The sequence below is a fragment of the Dreissena polymorpha genome, chromosome 4, assembly GCF_020536995.1.
Source record: "Dreissena polymorpha isolate Duluth1 chromosome 4, UMN_Dpol_1.0, whole genome shotgun sequence".
Taxonomy (NCBI): Eukaryota; Metazoa; Mollusca; class Bivalvia; order Myida; family Dreissenidae; genus Dreissena; species Dreissena polymorpha.
In genome coordinates, this window is record NC_068358.1 from 60,970,554 (window position 1) to 60,990,792 (window position 20,239).

The window sequence follows — 20,239 nt, forward strand, 5'->3', positions numbered from 1 at the left end:
TTCTAAACACTGAGATGGATCACATGTCTGTGAGTTTTCCGTCTCTAACTCGTATGTTCTTATGCTAAAAATAACTTCATGAGCAGGTAGTAAATTAATTTTATTACATTATTTGACGACGCAACATAAAATGAGGAACTACAGAGTAGACGTAGCACTCAACATTTAAAGGCTAATAGTCCTTTGTTAAACCAATCGTGAAAAGTTCCTTGATCGTTTTGATAACATTTAAATTAAACTTTACATCATATGAGGTTGAAAGAAAGTGCATAGTACAATAATCTCTACAATATAAGTATAGTTTTATTTTTTTAGCAGAGCGTAACTATGGAAAGTGAAGGAAATCTTATCAAACTGCAGATATTTATATTCACGATTCAGAGAGAGTGTAAAGTAGATTGTCAACACTTTTTGTCGACACATAGCTGCAATAAACACCTTTGCTTCACATGTTTCGCTATGAACCCGTGCTTGAGAAATTAGACTTGTCATATGTGACATTTCAATCTGAATATCATATGTTCCACTGACCGCGATACGTCCGATGTCATTTACGCAACGGTTGGCCACATTAAGCTGATCGTTTACTTTCTTAGAAATTTCAGAATTCGATGCAATGTATGCCCGAACGTTAATATACAACGTCATGCACTCGGTTGCAATTTGTTTATGACTTGTTAGGTAATCGTGTCGCGTTATGGTGTCCCAATATGTGTTCCAACAAAAATCCAAGATTGCAAATTGCAATAGGATTCTGTAATAATTTATGCGTTTTGAAAAAAATCAAAAACATACAAAATGTTACTTTTTTCTTTTATTACATGGTGAATTAAAATAGATCTATTTTAAATATACATTTAAATTTTGAGTTTCAAAGCACGCCATAATTATTACAAACGAGTGCGGTCCATATTAACAGGTTAACAACGAAATTGAGAACTTTTAAAAAAGCTTTTGCAATTTCTATGCGAAACTTTTTGAGATTTATGAGTGTTTATTAGGTAGTTAAATATCAGTAATGTTGTTATTTTTAACAGCATTGTTTTACAATTTGCGTTTACTGATCCCAGAATTATATATACAAACGTTAATTCACTTGTTTCAAAAAACTTAATATGAAAAAATGTAATGAATAAGTTTAATTTTGGTGACAATTAAACGACAAGATAATTAGTAGACTGAACAGATGTATTTTCTGAAACATTCTATTTGCTAAGTTAATTTTATGCTTCATTGGAAGGAGCCGATATTCAGCTCATGCTTTGTTTACTGGCATTACTAGACCAGATTATCTACGCAGACAGCGATTCTACTTTGAACGCTTGTTTTTATTTTTACTTTTCAACCCAGATGCAAGCTCTTTGTCAGATTCTGTCAAAGTTGTCGCCGATGAAGCACTGTCCCTGCAACAAAAATAACTGATGTTGTTTATTATAGGACACTTATGAGGGTTTGTAGCATTGAAAACATTGCATTAGGGTACATAATGGCTGTAACCCCAGTTGAAAACACTCATTAATGTACGAAGTTTATTATTATAAGACAGGTACCCTTCATTAAAGAACACCGAAAAACATAGCAAAGCATAAAGAGATAACAAAAAGTACGGCCTTAGAAACTCTAAGTGTATATCACATAATAATGTCGAAAACAAACAAATTAATTGCAAATAAAAAAAATAAGGTGATAACCCAATTTAACTATAAAATAAATCTACTGCTACGTTTATTCGATTAGTATATACCGCTCGCAAGTAATCATTATCTTGCATTAATTACGTACAAATAGATGCAATAGCATTCTAAATAAATACCATTTCAATCTGTGGTCTCGGATTCCCAAAAATCAAAGCATATTGTACAGAAGGTTTTCAATATTACCAAAGGACATTTTAAACATTTTAAAGTAGGGACCATTAATTAAAATGATCATACACCTCTTATGTGTCTGTAGTTGTATAATAATGACGCCCACATGTGGATCGCTTACTTTAAAAAAAAAAAACAAAAAACAAATCACAAACTGGATCGGCGAAGGTTAAACCCAGTTGCAGCAATTTATTTTCTTACTATTAGACTTGAAAGTTTAGGCCTGAACTCAAATTCGATTATTTTTCAAACTTGGAATGGCACACTTAAGGGAAGCATATAATGACAACAAGGTTTTATAGACAATTTTGTTATCTTAATGTGCTTCATAAATAATGTGTAAAAACCGTACCAAATTTCTATTTCAAATCTGCCGTCCTCGCCATAACTATAATCACGTCTTATTCCACTGTCCCAACGTACCTATATGTAAACATATCAAAGATATCAATCATTATAAATGATCAGTAATTTCATAGGGTGTATCTGTTTGCGTTCTATAATAAATGTTGAATATATTGGTTTTGAAGTTAAAATCAAAATAAAATTGTTCTGCGTCTACGTACTAAAAGTTGCCTTGACATCATTTATTTCGGTTGAAAGTTGGAACTAGAAAATCTTGCCAAGACCACAGCATTGAAAACAATTGGTCGGTAGTTATATGTGTATATGTTTTTCTTTTTTCATCACAGTAATCATTCCTATATTTAATTTAGTATGTATTGGTAGGTCAGATGAACAATCACATTTCGATGGTTTACGTGTTAAAAAATATCAAATCCGGTATATAAATATAAAATAAATAAATAACTAATATATATATATATATATATATATATATATATATATATAGATATATATATATATATATATATATATATATATATATATATATATATATATATATATATATATATATATATATATATATATATTACCCCTAACCCTAACCTTAACATATAAATATCCACATTTAACCAGCGTATTGTGTAACATCAGCCGTAATTTGCAAATTAAACTTGGCAGTGACTTAAGGCCGTTGGTGGTCAATTTTACTCTTTCGGATGGATTTATTTAAACCAGCGATGATAATAATAGGACGATTTACATAATAAAAACGCAGATTTAATAAAGATTTGATGACGACGTTTTACAATATTTTCTATCGGAAATTCGAGCCTCGAGCATTCCGACGGCTCGATTGCGTTGATGTTTGATCATAACTTACATATCCTTTGTATTGTTATTTAAATTGTTCACATATGTAATGCATCCATTTACATATTGCATAGTGAATTTGTTTGATTGCCCCAATATATGTTTCCTTTGCTCTCTTACTAAAATTATGGTTCACACTCTGAATCAACAGATGGTTGAGTAAATTAACATATCTAAATTTATACAGATATAAATATTTGATAGCCCGGAATCACAATCTTTCTACGTAATCGCTTAGAAATTGTGTTCAGTGTATGTACGATTTAATACTCACTCGGGCTTTAGGTGGTTTCATTTCAATAACAACGCCCTTGTTCCACGCATGCACATTTCTAAATTTACCATGTCGACCTGACAAAATACAACAATTATCAATATCCCATACAATCAAACATAGGTTTTTAAACAGTATTGTAATAAGGTTATACCAACAAGTTATGCAGAGTACAAACGATAACAGCGGTAGAACAGAAAATGTGTACTAATCATTGTAATATTTATTCGAAAATATACACAAACAGACAATACACATTAATCTCCTCAAGAGGACATTCTACCGTTACATGCATAGTTGAATTTGTTTGACTAAACATACTATATATATCGTCGACATATTTCTGCTGATAGGTTCTTTTTTAATTTGGTGGTCAATGGAGAATTGTTTTGTGCATGTAATTGCAATCTTATCGTCATAAGAACTTCATTTGACACCTACTATTCAGTGTACAGTTCATATACATGTTAAGTTTTTATGAATATGGCGAACGTATTTTGAACGTGTCAGTCACAATAGTATACCAGTTTTTACTTGACAACCGACTGCCAATAACTCCCCGGGCTGGAGGCGTCGAATCTCGTCGACAATAAGAAGATCGAATCGTCCCTCGCCGTATTGGTACCCTCGGTTACCACCAGGTAGTTTGGCGTCCCACTCAACAGTCACCCATGTTTCTGTTTGAAACAATCGCAAAAAGAAATGCACGCGCTTGCTATTAAACTGTGCTTAATTTTTGTTTGCGAAACAGAAATTTATTTTATGTGTATATGCATATCTATAAAAAGCTGTGTATCATCATCGAATTTAATTGACAGCAAAGTGACGAAAATTGTATACATGGAACCAACTGTTGACTTTTTAAAAAAAGTCCCTGCTTTCAAAAAAAAAGTTATAAACGGACAGATATATCGCAGTTCAAACAATTATTGTTACTACCTGCTAGTCTAGTATTGAAGCATATGATCAGTCGCAAATAAATAACAATACAAGAAAAAAAACATGAAGAGCTATATCGCAATGAAAAGTCGTTTGAAAACATACACACACGTCAACTACTTGAACGGACATTTTTAAACAACATTGTATTGTAACATCAAATAGAATTCAATACAAAATACAAATTTTGAATCTAAAATTTTGCAATTATGTTTAATCAACAATGAAAAGTACTATAGATTTGAAAAAAGGACCACATTTGACAATTGCCATTCAAAAACACGATAAATAATCGTCGGCGACATTAGCCGGGCGTAATTTCCGCATTTGTTGTTGTTCGATATATTTGCTCACATTCACACTATCTAACACATAGAGCTGATCAAACACACACACTCATTTACCATTGTCCCAATGTCCAACCACAGTCCCCACACCATTGCTGTCCTGGTTTTTCCATTTCCAATCGGGTCCTCTGCGAACGCGAGAACCAATGATGGGAAGTGTTTTGCAGTTGCTCTCGCGGTACATACCAGTGATACGATGTTCGCATGCACGATTGATTGCATCCGCGGCGTGTGCATTTGTTGTTGATACAATGTCACGCAAATCTTCCTACGGAGAATAATGCTATACAAGAGCTGACGTAGTTTATTACATGTTCATATAAAACAAAACATGCAACTTATACATTGCAATTCTTTTTATTGTTATTGTTTATTCATTTCTTTATATACGTTAAAGTTTTAACTTCCTTCAATCATATATAGTAACCATATTATTTAAATGGACGTTAGTTTTTGTACATTCGTGGGTACACCGATCAACTCACTTAAGACCCCAACGAATAATTAAGCACAAGTTTTAGTGCTTAAAATATCGAATTAACATAGGCATCATGTACATGAGTATCCAACCGAACTAATGAACACATTTTGTTTGTTTCGAAATCCAGATAAAACAGATACTGCATAAAGGGGAGTGAATAACACCTTTTCTTAGCTGACACTTGAAACCTTGACAACGCTTATTCAATAAATCTGAATGATTCCGTTAAATTTGTTAAAGTAAAGCAACACGGATTAGCTCAAATCGTCAAAATCCTTCATGCCCAGTGTGTGTATTGTGTTTTTCAGGGATGTGGATATTAAACAGCAAACAGGCGGGCGGATAGAAGAGACAATAAGTGTATTTTAAAGATGACGATGTGTGACCAGCACCTGATTAAAATTGTCCCTGCGATTTTACTAACGAGACATAAAACATAACTATTTATATTTGGTTGTGTGTGTTTTATTAGATTTACTTGTATCTAGATTGTATTGCTTCACTTTGTTTTTGTTTGTGATCACTTCATACAAATTGACTATTTACTTAGTATGCAATAGAAATGGCTGGTTACTATCACCCCCAAAATAAGTATAAAAAAAGGGCCTTCCACAACGCATTTTATCGCTAACAAGTATTATATTCAATTCTGAAAATGCCAACGCAAAGATTTTTTGCCAAAATCAGAAATCTACGAAATTACATTTATGTCACACAACCCCCCCACACACACAAACAATTATGCCGACGAATATCAATAATTCAACCTCATAACAAGTTCTTCTTACCTTATCCTCTGCTGTCAGATTTTCATCAACACTTTCTAAATCGTCCATCTTTGTTGTCTAAAATAATAATGGTTAATTAGAGTTACACTGATTAGAACATGAAACTGGGTGCATGAAATACTATAAGAAGTTGAAAGGTAATGCTTAGGGTAACATAAATAAAGTCTAATCCAAAACAAAATGCGTTCTTACACAAAGATAATTGCGTCTTGCCAATCTGCGTCCTTCATTGCAGTAAAATACATTTCTGTATGGCGCATCAGATCGGATACACGGGAAAAATGTCTGGAACAAGCGGTTATCACATCTCAGTACATGCAAAGGTAACGATCAGGGATAATTTTCGAATGCATACATAATGAATAATGAAATAAAACAAATTATAATAAAATAAAACGTTGGATACGATGCAACTTTTAACAACAAATATCATGTGCACGTAAATGTTTCAATAATATGGGAAATATCTAAGGATCGGTCGATCTTGTATGACATCGAAGAAAAAACAAAGAATGGGTCGTAATTTAAATATGGAAAATATTTTAAATGTCAAAAAGAACTTCTTTGGCACTAAACTCTGTAATACAAAATAATCACAACGTTTGCTGCCAATTAAATACTAGGCGGAAACAAACATCAGCAAAAGAAATCGGTCGATCATAAAGACCGTGGCGAGATCAGGATGGGTTGATAAAACTAATGTGAGATATTGACGATACTGACAAATGCCAATTGGATCCATTTCCCAAATGAACTCTCGTATATGCCTGAATGTATTGTGAAAACACAAGTATGACCATTGCAAGTAAACAAAAAAGGATTGTCGTTACGACAATGATGAGCTATGTTTCAAAATGAGAGCACATGTGTGTCCATTAAGAAACAACCCATATTCAGGAATAACCACAATCTAACTTGTAAAATAATGTTTAAGGTATGGCAATCATATAACCTATTAAGTGAAGACAAATAATTATATCAAAAACAAAACTTATCTGAAAAGTGCACATTATTTAGAGGTACTTGTGTCTATTGCAAATTACAAACGCTCGCCTAGACAAAAGGTGAGTAGATGTAATCAATGACTTGTTTTTATTGCCATATAAGTTCGACCTTTACTAAAATATGTCTCAGGGACGATTCATAATTTAATTCATATAAACACATGCATGTGTTTATGTAATTTTCTACGTTTATATTTAGTTAGAATTAATCTAAGTCATTTTACATCTACCCAATTAAATACAGCGCTAATATAAGGTCGCGCAGGATTAATTTTATTCAGTGTATTAACTTACTGTGGCGCAATTGGGGACATCAACAAAGAATACCGACATCTTGGCATCGTGTAATATGTCCAATACCATCACTATGTTTGCCATATCCTACGTAATACAACATTCAGTATGAAAAAGTGTACATGTATTATCAAAAACATACAAATTCAATATCTTGTTGTACAAAACACTATGCTCAGATTTCGTATCACAATTATAATTATATGTACTTTCCCATTGTTAAAGATTGAATGCATGAACGATTGCGAAAGATTTCTGGGAATAATTGTATGAAAAGTCGTTTAATAAGAATTTTGGATTGCTTTACCTCGTCAAGTTTAGTTTCGTCTACCACATCTGGTCCGCTATACAGCGACATCTCTGTTGGCTGTCCGTCCGTTAAAACGATGACCTTATGATGCATACTTATATTGTGCATCACACTAGGAGTACCTACAACGTATATGCTTTGCTAATTAAATATCCATTTACAAATAACCGTTGAGCTAGTATATATATGATATAAATATACACATTTTCAAAAATGTGATTATCAAAGAAGCAAATCATATAATGATCTCACGAATTAAAATATTTACTCTATATATTTCATGTCGAAATGAGTTCTTTTCCATGACATTTTCATACTAGCGATTGTTTGTTTTAACTTAAACTAACAATTGTAAAAAAAACGGTATTTTAGAACTTTTCTTTTTTCGTCCTTCGTGGTTTACGGTGCTTTTAAAAGTTGAATATCATCTAACGTAATTAGAACAGTACAGAACCTTCATTAGAACTTGTTTAAAGAAAGCTGTGCATAGCACTTAGATAAAAACCTTTATGAATATAAGTATTACTTAGCTATATGCGTAACTTTGACAAGTTACACAATAATTATTATACGCACCCTGGACGGACATTAAAACAGCCTGTGCAACGAGCAGACCTCCGAGAAGAGGACTTGGACCGCCTAACGCAATCTGATCTGTCACGAGGAAAACAAATCAATCTTAATCATATTCACTCTAAATGCCCAGGTTTATGCTGCTTTAATAATATTGAATGACTGTACAAGTGAAAATATTTGCTTTTGTATACAACTCTTATTCCCTTAATGTAGTAGTAACACTTCTTCTGAACTTTAATTATTTTGTTAATTCATCAGTGTTTCATCTATTTTAAAATTAAATATTTTTTATGATTATATATACTGGCTCTCAGGCATGCATAAAATGCTAGTTTTGCAACAACTGTGTATTTAGTAAGCTTTTAAAAGTCTGAAAACTATAAAGCTCTGCGACGCCAAACGCTTGCATAATTTGGAGAGTTCTGTTGTTGTCGTTATATATTTAGATACTCAGAGGATAGCTTATATAAAGTATATAATACATAACTCATTGTATGAGCATGGATGGCCGAGTGGTCTAAGCGATAGACTTTTACTCCAGGGGTCAGTGGTTCGAGCCGAGTTGAGTGTTACTTTTTTTTCTTTCTTGAATTGTATTCTTGTTTTTGAAGCTTTTCAGATCCGATGTTTACATTTATCAATATAAAGCATTTAATGACAAACTTTAATACATGCCAGAATATGTGAAAAGGTCTCTTTAATATTGTATCTGTTAAATTATATCTTATAATTTCTGAAATCAACAGTACCTTATTTGTAGTGCCTTTACGCAACAATAATAAATATAAAAGGGTATAGTATTATCAGTGACATACCCATATAAGCACCAATATTGCAACAACAGAAATAAATCAAGTTTTTACATTAAAAACCAACTTGCCTATCTTATTTCTGATTACTTTGAAATCTTTTGTCATTGGTGTCTCCACGTGTGTTTGATGCCCAAACGTAACGAGGCTTACATGTTCATTAAAACGGTGTCGTGATCGCTGAGACAGTGCAGAATGTTCTTCGAGGCCTGTTTTGATTTTGAAAGTAATTTGCGTATGATTATTATAAAGCATAAACTATTCAACATCTCTCCAAATATATCACTTTTAAACACAAACTTTGAAAAAAGCCTATTTAGGCGAAATATATCAGAAAGGGTGAAACGTGTTCTGTGTATATCACTCTTACAAAAGAAAGTATGTTTTATAATTGCAACATGTATTGCCCTTCTTGCTAAGTTCTTGGATGGTTTTAATCAAATGAATTGCACACTTTGTTGTATAAATTGGTTTTAATTTTTCTGCTGTAAGTGCAGTTTTCTAAAGGTCCTATACAAGCTTTTAATGGATTTATTGATTAAAAATCAAAGGGTTTAATTTGTTAATCTGTAATGCAAATAATAATCTTCTCATTTAAGGCAGGATATATTTCCACGAGAGTTGTCCTTACATATTCTTTATAAATAGTCTTCGGTTTTTCTTCGAAAGCCATTTTTTGTCTAAGAAATTATAAAGCCTCATTTTACAAATAAAATGAAATATGCCATCAGTAAGCATTTAATAAAATGTACGATTGCTTTATATCACATAATTCGTTATTATTGTTAATTATTATTAGGCAAACTAGAAAAAACTCAATAAATTACTTCACACAATATGAGTGCAAGGAGCATACCAGAAAGGAAGTCGTTCACGAATGTTTTGACATTTTTCCAAGAATCCCCCGATGCCATACTTTCTGATATGTCCAGCAGCAAAACAGTGTGGTAGCCGCTATGTGGATGAGGCATCAAAGACACTGAATTTATCCGCACACAAAACGCCATAAATATAAATGAAGACTATCATGAATATTCGGGAATTTAATGCCATATATCAAAACACATATTATTGACCCTAAGCTAGCAGACAAGCTGTAAATGTATTTTACAATTTAATGTTTTATTACAAAACGTTGTCTAGCTCATGTCTCCAAGAAGTTGCCATTGTTTTCAAAATTTGATCGCAAATATTTTCTCTATAACTTACCCCTTTCTATTTCTTGTCTTCCCAGAAGTTGCCATTTTTCTACATCCATCGAATTCCGTCTTTCCGACTGCCTTTTAACGCAGACCCCTATGAAAATATCCATTACTGGCATGGGCAACAATAAGAAATCCCTCTTTCAGCAAGTCAAATACCATGTACGTTTCTCATACATCAAGTACTCGTTATTTATTAGTTCTTGTTAGTTGTTAACGAAACATAAAACTCAACTGTCTAATAAAATTAAACGAATGATGGCTGGAATACTTTGGGGTATAAATGATAATGATAAAAAACTTGATGTCCATATCGAATTTTTTTCCGAAACGTTACGCTTTTGCAAAAAGTATTCATAACCATTCGACATTATATTGGTAATTAAAAATGTTAATAAAAATGATATGTTAAGACGAAATTTTTGTTTACCATTTTTTTATTAATATGATTAAACAACATGTATTGACTTCTTCTAACATAAACCTTCCATTTTTCCACACCGGGTGTTGTTTAGATCAAAAACAGTATATGAAACCTTGTCAAATCAGCAAAAGTGAACTTAATCACTGAATGTTAACTACTACCTACGAAGATTCGTGTTTATGAATGTTTTTTTAACTACTTTTGTAAATCAAGCTATTCTGTTATATCTAGTGCAGAGAATACGGTTAATATACTATTATTATAAGTTTCAAACAATATAAGTTTCAAACATTAAAAATCTTCTTTAACATACACAAACAAGATGAATTAAAGTAATATTTACGAACAGTTCATACTCGGCTTGAACTGCTAATAAAATCATTAGCTGCATTTTACATTCTATATGAAAAAATCATAAATATGATTATCATCCATCACCATCCATACATTACATGTTTACCAATTGTATGTTCAGTAATTATTCTGACACCAATCTTTATTGGCTTTAATTTGTCATATAATCATTAATTTCATTTTGCAGATACTGTTGAGTTCACTAATTCTTAAAATTCCTCATCAATTTATGAATCACACATATTTGCGACAAGTATATAAATGCATAAGAAAAATGCAAGATCTACCCCAATAGTCTACACGAACAGTTCCGTATTAGTTCAAAATACTCATGACATCCTAAACTGCATTTCTAATGGAGAAAATCAAGGAGAGTTTATGAATTCTAGAATGGTGTCGTATATTAAGGAAGTGTTAATCATAAACATTTGAATAAATGTTAATATGTTCATCATACTAATTAAAGAACACATTAAGAGCTTTTCAAGATCATTCCAAGGTACGCATAGATCGATAATGAAATAATGATCAGCATATCACGACAATTTATAACATTTCATGATTGGGATCATATGATAATGGAATCATAATCTTTATTTCACAAGAGATAATAAAGGACAGTTCATAAACAATAAAATGTTCACGATCCATCCAAAATGTGCTGATGCACTCATATTGATAATTAATCATGATTAAAAGAAATCAGGAGCTGTTCTCGAAAAATTCATGATTTGCTTGAAAATTGAAACCGTTTAAAAATTGGAGAATATACAAAGCGTATCTTCACTAATACATACTTATGACTGCTTGTATAGATGCATGTTACATATCCATTTACATAATAGCTATTTCACTTTCGCCATAAATGGTTCATGAAAATCATACGATTCAAAATACACACACACTTTATAAACGGATATTTAATCACAACTCTTTGATTGATCATAGCGGAAAAACATCGTTAAGTTGTAACTAAGTCTTTCACAAAAAAATAATGTTGCTGAAATTCATCAACCGAAGAATACTAAATATTATTGCTGTACAAAAGATTATGTTAACACATAAAATACGGCAAAACTCACGGTTTGTATGTTTCTCCGGTTTAAGTGATGGCGAACTTGCTCCGAAATCTGACACGGATGTAGTACGTTCTGTTGATCGCATTCTTTCTTCATACTCGCTGCCTGCCCCTGTACCCGATGGTCGGTTGAGTTCCATGCTTCCTATGCTACTCTGAATATGTTCAAGTTGTGTGAAGTGTTCACCCAGTCGTCTCGCTCTTGCATTCTTTACCTCGTCACGTCTCTGTTTTACTTGCCAGTATTCTTCTTCCATTGTTGACACCCTTTCCTTCAGAGCGTCAAGATCTATTTTGACCCAAACTTAAATTTTGCTATTGATTATGCAAATAGTAATTATAAATTACAGTAGCTACTAAGCCTTTTATCTCATTTGACATCTTATTCATATAATTCTTGAAACATCATTATGCTTTAAATTAAATGTACACTTACAACAGTACTAACAGTATACTTATGTTAAAAATGCTTGTCACAGTGTTTGAAATTACAACCAATTCAAATACATTGCATTGGGGAAAAAGAGTATCTAATATGCAATAAACAAAGAGTTAACATTTCTAGCTTTTAACAGTATCAAACACTTACGCGTCGCGGGAAGCGCAACCTTTTTCACGCAAGGGATCTGGTTCATACTTATGATTTTCCATTGAGGTTCTAATTGAGAGTCAAATTTTCATAAACAACTAAAACAACTAATTTTATAATAGCTTTCCTAAAATAGCCCTTTAGTCCGTTATCATGTTTATATACTTAACGATTCTTATTGGAGTTTATTGTATGAGTTTCAGACGGCAGAATGACCAAACAAGTTTATTGGCTTCATATATATTCGTCTTACCATATGTCACCAATCAGCCTTAATGGTGTATGATACTTATATTAGATTGAGAATTTTTATATTGTTGTTTATGTTATTGTAGTACGTTACCTTTCTTGAATTCAGTAATTTTATCTTTGCTGAAAAATAGGTATAACCAGTATAAAATCAACAGGTAAACGTACATATTGCATGTGTAGTATAAATATCCAATACACGTATAATGCATTTGTGTTAAAAACACTTCGTAAATATATTACTTTAGATTCATTACCATAACTTTTTACAATACCATTTTATATCATAGCACAAGAAAAACGCCGATGATTATGGATAATAATGGTTTTATACATCAAACTTAATGACCGGAACACGGTGTAAACAACGATAAAAACACTAACCAGCTACATCCCGCTTGTGAATTGACGATTTGTAATAAAACCGCGTGAATACATTCTGTGTCTGTCTTTACTTCCGCAACTGTTTCATTTATCTGAAATATTGAGTATTATTTTACATTTTATAGCAAATGTGTTTGCTTGTATGCAATAGCGAATGCATATTAAACTGAAGTTTAAACTGCAATAGGATAATTGATCAATAACAAAAAAAACAAGGATTGAAACAAGCGATGGACAAACAAGCACACTCGTGTGTTTTTTTATCGAAAAAGACTGCTGAGAAAGATTACATTCTTTAAAGACGTTATATTGGATAATTGGGCTTTAGCTTTATAAGAAAACAATAGTAAGTAATTTCAACTGGCATTTCCATAAATTTATCATAGACCATATGTGTGTCAGTTGTTTTAAAAAATTGAGTTTTGCTGTAGAAATACAGTGCTTCATGCAAGCGCATTACAAAATATCGGCCCAAACTACCGTGTGCAGTCCGCACAGGCTAATCAGGGACACAACCTTCTGCCTAGACTAGATTTTCGTTTCGAATAGACTTCATTCAAACGGACAATTTCATCAAAGTGGAAAGCACCTCCCTTATTAGCCTGTGTGCATTGCACAGGCTTATCTGGGAAGACACTTTTCGCAAATGCATTTCGACCGGTTTTCAAAAGAGCGTGAGTCATTTTTATTGCACTAGACACACTTTAACAAAGATTAAATAGGATATGTGCAACAATTAATTTTCGTTATTATAACCCACCGATTTACCTGTTAAATTGTGAAACAGGTGAATACCCCTGGCTGATCATGCACTTCCTATTTTCCTATTGCTTCAAACATTAAAGAAACCTTTTCGCATAGTTTTGTACGTTTGACAAATAAATTGGTTTAATGTTTGTCAACTAACAAAATTATACTATTGTGAATACCCTGAAGTAATAATATTATTATAAAGTAAACTGTAACAACAAATGATTTCAAATGGAATTGAGCTCGAAAGCTCGGGATCTTTTATTTTCGGGAAATGTAATGCACTACTTCTTGGGTTTAGTTTCAGTCTTAAGAACCGAGCTTTAAAACGCTACGTAAGTAACAAAAAGGCTTTTTGGTGAAAAGCGTTTCAAATGTCTTGAAAAAATATTATTAGATTGCATCAACGACACAATAATTTTAATAGTTTTCCTAAGACACAATTGTCATTTCGCATATTTAAATACGATTTGTTAATTATCATACTTGTGATGACAGAAAATGTACTTTAAAGGGACATCTTAAAACATTTTGCATTTTCTAAAATTAGTCGTCTTACAAAGATTTCCATTGATAAATGTAAGCACCGGAATTAAAGAGATGCAATATAAAACAATAATGTAATAAAATAAAACACAAAACATAAATGAAAAAACACATAAAAAATGTTATTCAACCCATCCGGCCTCGTAATGCTGCTCGTTTGGATAGTAAAATACCGCATTTACCACTCAGTCTCCTGGGCTTTGACATTATGTAAAGCTTTGTAAAGCTTTGCATACTTTAGATAAGTTAACTTCGTATAGCCACACAAAACAACAACGAAAACACCAGAGGCACCACATATTAAACGCTTCACAGGCATTTATACGTCATTATTGTTATTTTGCTCCCTGATGTAAAGTTATCTTCCATTGTCCAATATGTGACTAAACCCAGTTAACTGTCATTTTGGCAACCTGTCAATAAGCAACTTAAGTTCATTTAGAAAATTTAATATGAATTCAAACATTCGTTTGTTCGTTTCAAAAAGGTCCGTGTATTAAGTTATCCGCAGTAAATCACTGATTTTTATCTACGAATCAAGACAAATGTGAGCGTTTTTATTTGATCGTGTTATTTAACTTGTGTATATTTGCTGTTATCAAGGGTTGATTGTTAATAGTCTGTATTCCGCGTGGGTAGAATGCCATTAAAAACAACAATGAAAGTTGCATTGCAAATGACAATACAGAGAACTGTGTGCGAAAATCCTCGAAACGCACTATTTCAGAATGCGGGTCTTCGATATGGATAAATGTATTTTCATAATTGACATTTGCATGTAAAATTCATAAACTTGTACATTAAAACATAAACACTTACGAAGAGTAGTGAATATATTTCATTATCTTACAAATTAAAACTGGAAAAACATTTATATTAGATCTAAGTTATAATAATAAACAAACAAATAAATGTTAAATAATATTCACGTTAATTCAAATGTTATTACATTTTAAGGTAGCAATAACTAACTTACCTGTGAGTCCATTCGTGTCGATTGCATCAGAGGTGAAAATGAATCGAGAACGAAAATAGTAATTCGATTCCCAACAACAAGGGGTTTTACAGTTACGTAAAGTTTAACTCATTTTAAAGGAAGTAAACATTAACTTGCATTTTCTGTGTGGTAACACAACGCGCGAAAAACTAGGTTAATATATTTCATATATCAAAGTGACTTCAGCTCGTGCCCCGTCTTTGCATTTAATTACAAGAGGAGCCAACGTAACTATGTTTAAATAAAATATCGTTTTCCAAAATTCTTGAAATTTGCATAAAAAATATATTTATGTTTAAGCCAATCAGAGGTCTTGTTTCAACAAATTAATATGGCGATAGTTCAATATGGAGGAAACGCAATACACGCGGTATAATCGCGCTTTTACGACAAAGAAGAAAATACTCTTTCAAACAAAACGGATGGTTTGTGGTGAGATGCCAATGTAACGTAAGTGCCGAGTCAGTCGTGGTTGTCGTTAACTGTGGTGGACAGAGCTAATGAACGGATTAACTCGACATAGCGACACACATTTTTGTTTGTATATGTAAATCATGTTGAATGCGTAGTTAGTTGATCATTAAATAATAGAAAACGGGTCATTGACTTGACATTCAAACGACCAACACATATATAAGAGTGTATATAACCAAGAAAAAGTATTTCCATGTGAACATATACTTAGTAGATGCTGGAAACCTGGCGATTCTCAATGCGGTCGATGGACTGAAGTCTCGAAAATAAATTATATCCCTGCAAAAGAGACTTGTGACAGGTTTGTTGGCGAGTTATACCACTAGTGTAGATATCATTAAATGTTGGCGAGTTATACCACTAGTGAAGATTTCCTAAAATGTTGCCGAGTTATACCACTAGTGTAGATTTCCTAAAATGGCCATATTGCAAACTTGAAAAGTGCGTTGTCTCAAAGCAAAAACTGGCTATCACAGCGATTCAAAGATTTGTCTTTATACGATAATATTAATAAAATATTTTCTGGTAGTTTGACAAAAACTTACTGTGTTTTAAACGTTGGGAATGTTCTAATAAAAAATTGCTTACTTCATTCCACAATCTGAATTGATTATTAATGCTGTAAACATTAGTGTGCAATAGATAGTAGCAATTAAAAAAAAACATTTCAATTTAAATACCATAAAACAACTAAATGGTAAGATGCAAACCATAGAAATAGAATAACAACGTTCTGAGGCATGGTGAAATGACAATACCGGTAAACAAATTGAATTAAATCTAGACATGTGTATATTAAAAAAGCTTTTAAAACATCATATTGTATAGAAAAATATAAGAAGCATCGTTTTGATTTTTTTTATGAAGCCTCTATAATAGTTATTCAAGCCAAATAACATAGTTTATTAGCATATGTTGAAAATGAATAGCGTAAACTAAATTATTTTAAACCAAATACTTACTTACAATTAACTACAATTTAATCAAAATTATTTCTCGTTAATTTAAAACACGCACAGTTTAAAGGTTCTCGTGCTCATGCCCACATTTATACAATCTCGAAAATGTGTTTCGATTAATTTGTCCTTGACCCATATAGAGGTGTTACCGTTACGCATATTGTCGCCAGTTTATTCCTTTGGTGCGCAAGGAAGTTAGAATATTTTACATTAACTAACACTCAGATCAGAATTTTCACAAAAATAACCGTTCTTTTTTTAAATCAGGTAGTCTTTCGGTTTTACAAAATGTGTTTATATACATAATTATATCTTTTTCAACTATTTACTGTTCTTATTGAGTGTATAGGTATTTTTGTGCAAATGTGTAACTTGCCACTTACCACAACTCTATTTAATATATATCAACTGCGCAAAAAGTAAGCATCACGTTTTCTATTGTCTAAACGCACCTTTAATTTGAAATCGGTATTATCATACTTTGTCCTATAACAATACCTGTATACCAGTATAGCATAGTACTTTCCCACGCTGTACTTACGATATTGATACTAGCAATAAGATTTGTGGAATATGAATATCATAATGTATGTCATAGTATTGATACCAATTGGGTGTGTTCATTTGTTTTAAGACGGTTTTGGAGTTTCTACGTTTATACAATACGCAAAACTTTAAAGTAACTTTTAATAGAGAACTGTTCACGTACATAAGCAAGAGTCCATGCGTAACACTACAGACTAGACTGAACAACATGCATCTTTAGATTCAGCGTCTCTACCTCTACAATAAATACGTGCTAAGGTTGATAAAAAGTACCACATCACATGACAAGAAAACGCTAAACATTTGATCGAGACTCGAACGACACAATAACATTGGAACGTGAAGTATGTACACATACTGTTTTAATAAATAGCGTCAAAGATATATAGCACATTACCTGGTTTCACTCGACATACAATAGCTATGTTGTATCCAGCTTTCAACTCACGAGTCTCATCCGAGATAATCACGCCGTATTTCCCCCATACCGTATCCGTTTTAGACAGTCGCTTTATTTAAGTTACCTATAATTTTATAACGGCAAGTATGATTCGCAAAAAGCCAATAATAACGAATGTATTTGCTCGTGTGTTTGAATAAGCGTTAGGGCTCTGGTCGATACTATTAAACTAGGTTTCATAAATATGTACTATTTGCTCAATATATCACTAAGTTCGCGCCCAACGTCTTATTTATTAGACGATCTTATTGATCATAATGTTTTGTTATACTTAAATGTTCCTCTGACCATTCGAGGACATCCGACAAAAGTAGGTCAAACCATATGCTGAGTGCGCGACGGCGGTTCCAGGTCCGAAGTTGTCTTGGTACTCGAACGTCACGTCGGGGCCTCGGCGTTCTCGGGAACCAATAACCGGAAATGCGTGGTTTTTATTTAAAAAATAAGCCGCAGTCTTTATTTTTCCGTCTGCGGCTAAATCGTGCAATTGAATCAAAGAGAATGTCCTGCATATCCTTCTTAACTAAGTGTGCATTGAAGGTTTAATGACACGTGCATGTATTGTAGTGCTATTGGACTTTGATAATAAATGTAAGCTTTTTCTAGACATCTTGTAAATAAGCGATGTGAACAGCGTTAAACTGTATTATATCCACACATATGAACTGAACTTATGTGCATCTCTCAGTGAGGCAAAACGGTAAATCTACTTAAACACTAGTTATTAATTTATTCAACGTTATTTTAGTTATTTACTTGTATTTGATGCGAGGAAATAGTGCAAACAAAAAATGAAATATAACTGGACCCTTTGAATATTCAGAAAATATTGAATAACGAACTTATCAAAACGCATGCGATAAACATGCTCTTAAAGAGGTGTTTACTATAAACGATTGTTAGCAGCTCATTGAATGAATGTAAGGCTATATGTCTATGATTGAGCATGCCTAATTTGTATAATGAAGCCTCACATGCATTGAAATCGTATTGAGCAAGTATTTGCCAAGAAGTATATGAATAAGGATTGTGCAGTAAATATGTGACTGTCTTTTGAAGAATGTATGCCATTTGGGTTGTTGCGTTGGTTAAAATTCAATAACGTCAGTCGAACGGTTGACGAATTTAAGATTCTAACGAACAATTATGTCACATATTTGAACAAAATTTAGACTGAATTACCATAGGCATGAGGCATTAAAATCCACCGTAATCGACGCGTACGACTGTTTTGTAATCAGGATAATCCGGTTTTGACACAAAGAGAGATTACACAGTGTACTTAACTGACGCGTGACATTGCTGTAAAACGCGACTGCAGTACATCCTGTATAGTACGGAATCCGGAAAGCGCCATCTATAATCTCGCCCTTCTTTCATCAAGGGCGACACTAGACACACGAAGCGATACTTGATATCTTTCTTGACAGTCGCGGCGATACTGAATCTTTTTCTTTACAGTCGCGACGACACACGATATTTTTCTTGACAGTCGCATCGACGCACACTATTTTTAATACGATATATCGCCCTTGTGTAGGTAGCCCAAAAGTCGATGCTGGTAATATTTGAACTTTAAAGAATAAAATTACGTTAATTCGCGTCTAATGTCATTTAAAGGTAAAGCAGTAATATAATTCAACTATTTTTAATAGAGAACAGTAGACTATTACCTGATAGTTGCTGGCAAAAAAAATATTCTAACCTCGGCCTTGCAGAATCAATCTTTTTCTTTGAGTAAAAAGCAAATTATCAATGACCATCTAATAAACAAATGAAAAATAATTTCACGGTCATTGTATTTTTAAATATTGAAATTGGATAAGAATCGATGCATATGTAAGCGTTATATATTTTCTATGTGTAGAGTAGTGACCTTCGGAATTTGGCTGGTGAGCTGATATCAGCATTTTGTAAGATTCGTTCGTTTCTCCAATAATCTTCAGTTGTTTCAAAAAGGTGCAAACGAATCAGCAAAGAAATAGGAAACACATTTTAAAAGACCGATGATATGAAGATTGGGAAACGACAGCCAATGACATCGCTCGTTTAACAAAATGCTTAGGCAGAATATACCACTGTAATATGCGGAGAGGTTTCGCGGGCCGCGGGTTTTTCGGGCCGCTTATGAAATTACAAAGTTATTAGGGATAAATGAAATGTGCTTATCAATGAATGATGGGGAATTTGTTTTAGACACGAACAACTAATTGCATTAGAAATCTACTCAGCAAATGTATGTCACAGAAAAAAACTGGACAAAAACACATATAGCCTGATATTGATAGGTACGTGGCTTGTGAATTATAAAATGTATAT

General features: G+C 32.6%; 1 protein-coding gene across 1 annotated transcript; it reads right to left on the reverse strand.

Moving 5' to 3' along the window:
• Positions 1 to 910: 910 nt before the first annotated feature.
• Positions 911 to 15,486, reverse strand: LOC127877469 (uncharacterized). Its single transcript, XM_052423388.1, has 17 exons — positions 15,461 to 15,486; positions 13,189 to 13,280; positions 12,899 to 12,927; positions 11,971 to 12,255; positions 10,118 to 10,204; positions 9,765 to 9,887; positions 8,980 to 9,117; positions 8,100 to 8,177; positions 7,521 to 7,645; positions 7,214 to 7,300; positions 6,108 to 6,200; positions 5,916 to 5,972; positions 4,704 to 4,914; positions 3,885 to 4,037; positions 3,361 to 3,437; positions 2,221 to 2,291; positions 911 to 1,403 (listed from the first exon to the last, which is right to left on the reverse strand). The coding sequence occupies exons 1-17, from the start codon at positions 15,470 to 15,472 to the stop codon at positions 1,310 to 1,312; spliced, it is 1,812 nt and encodes a 603-aa protein (XP_052279348.1). The 5' UTR covers positions 15,473 to 15,486; the 3' UTR covers positions 911 to 1,309.
• Between the last annotated feature and the right edge of the window lie 4,753 nt (positions 15,487 to 20,239).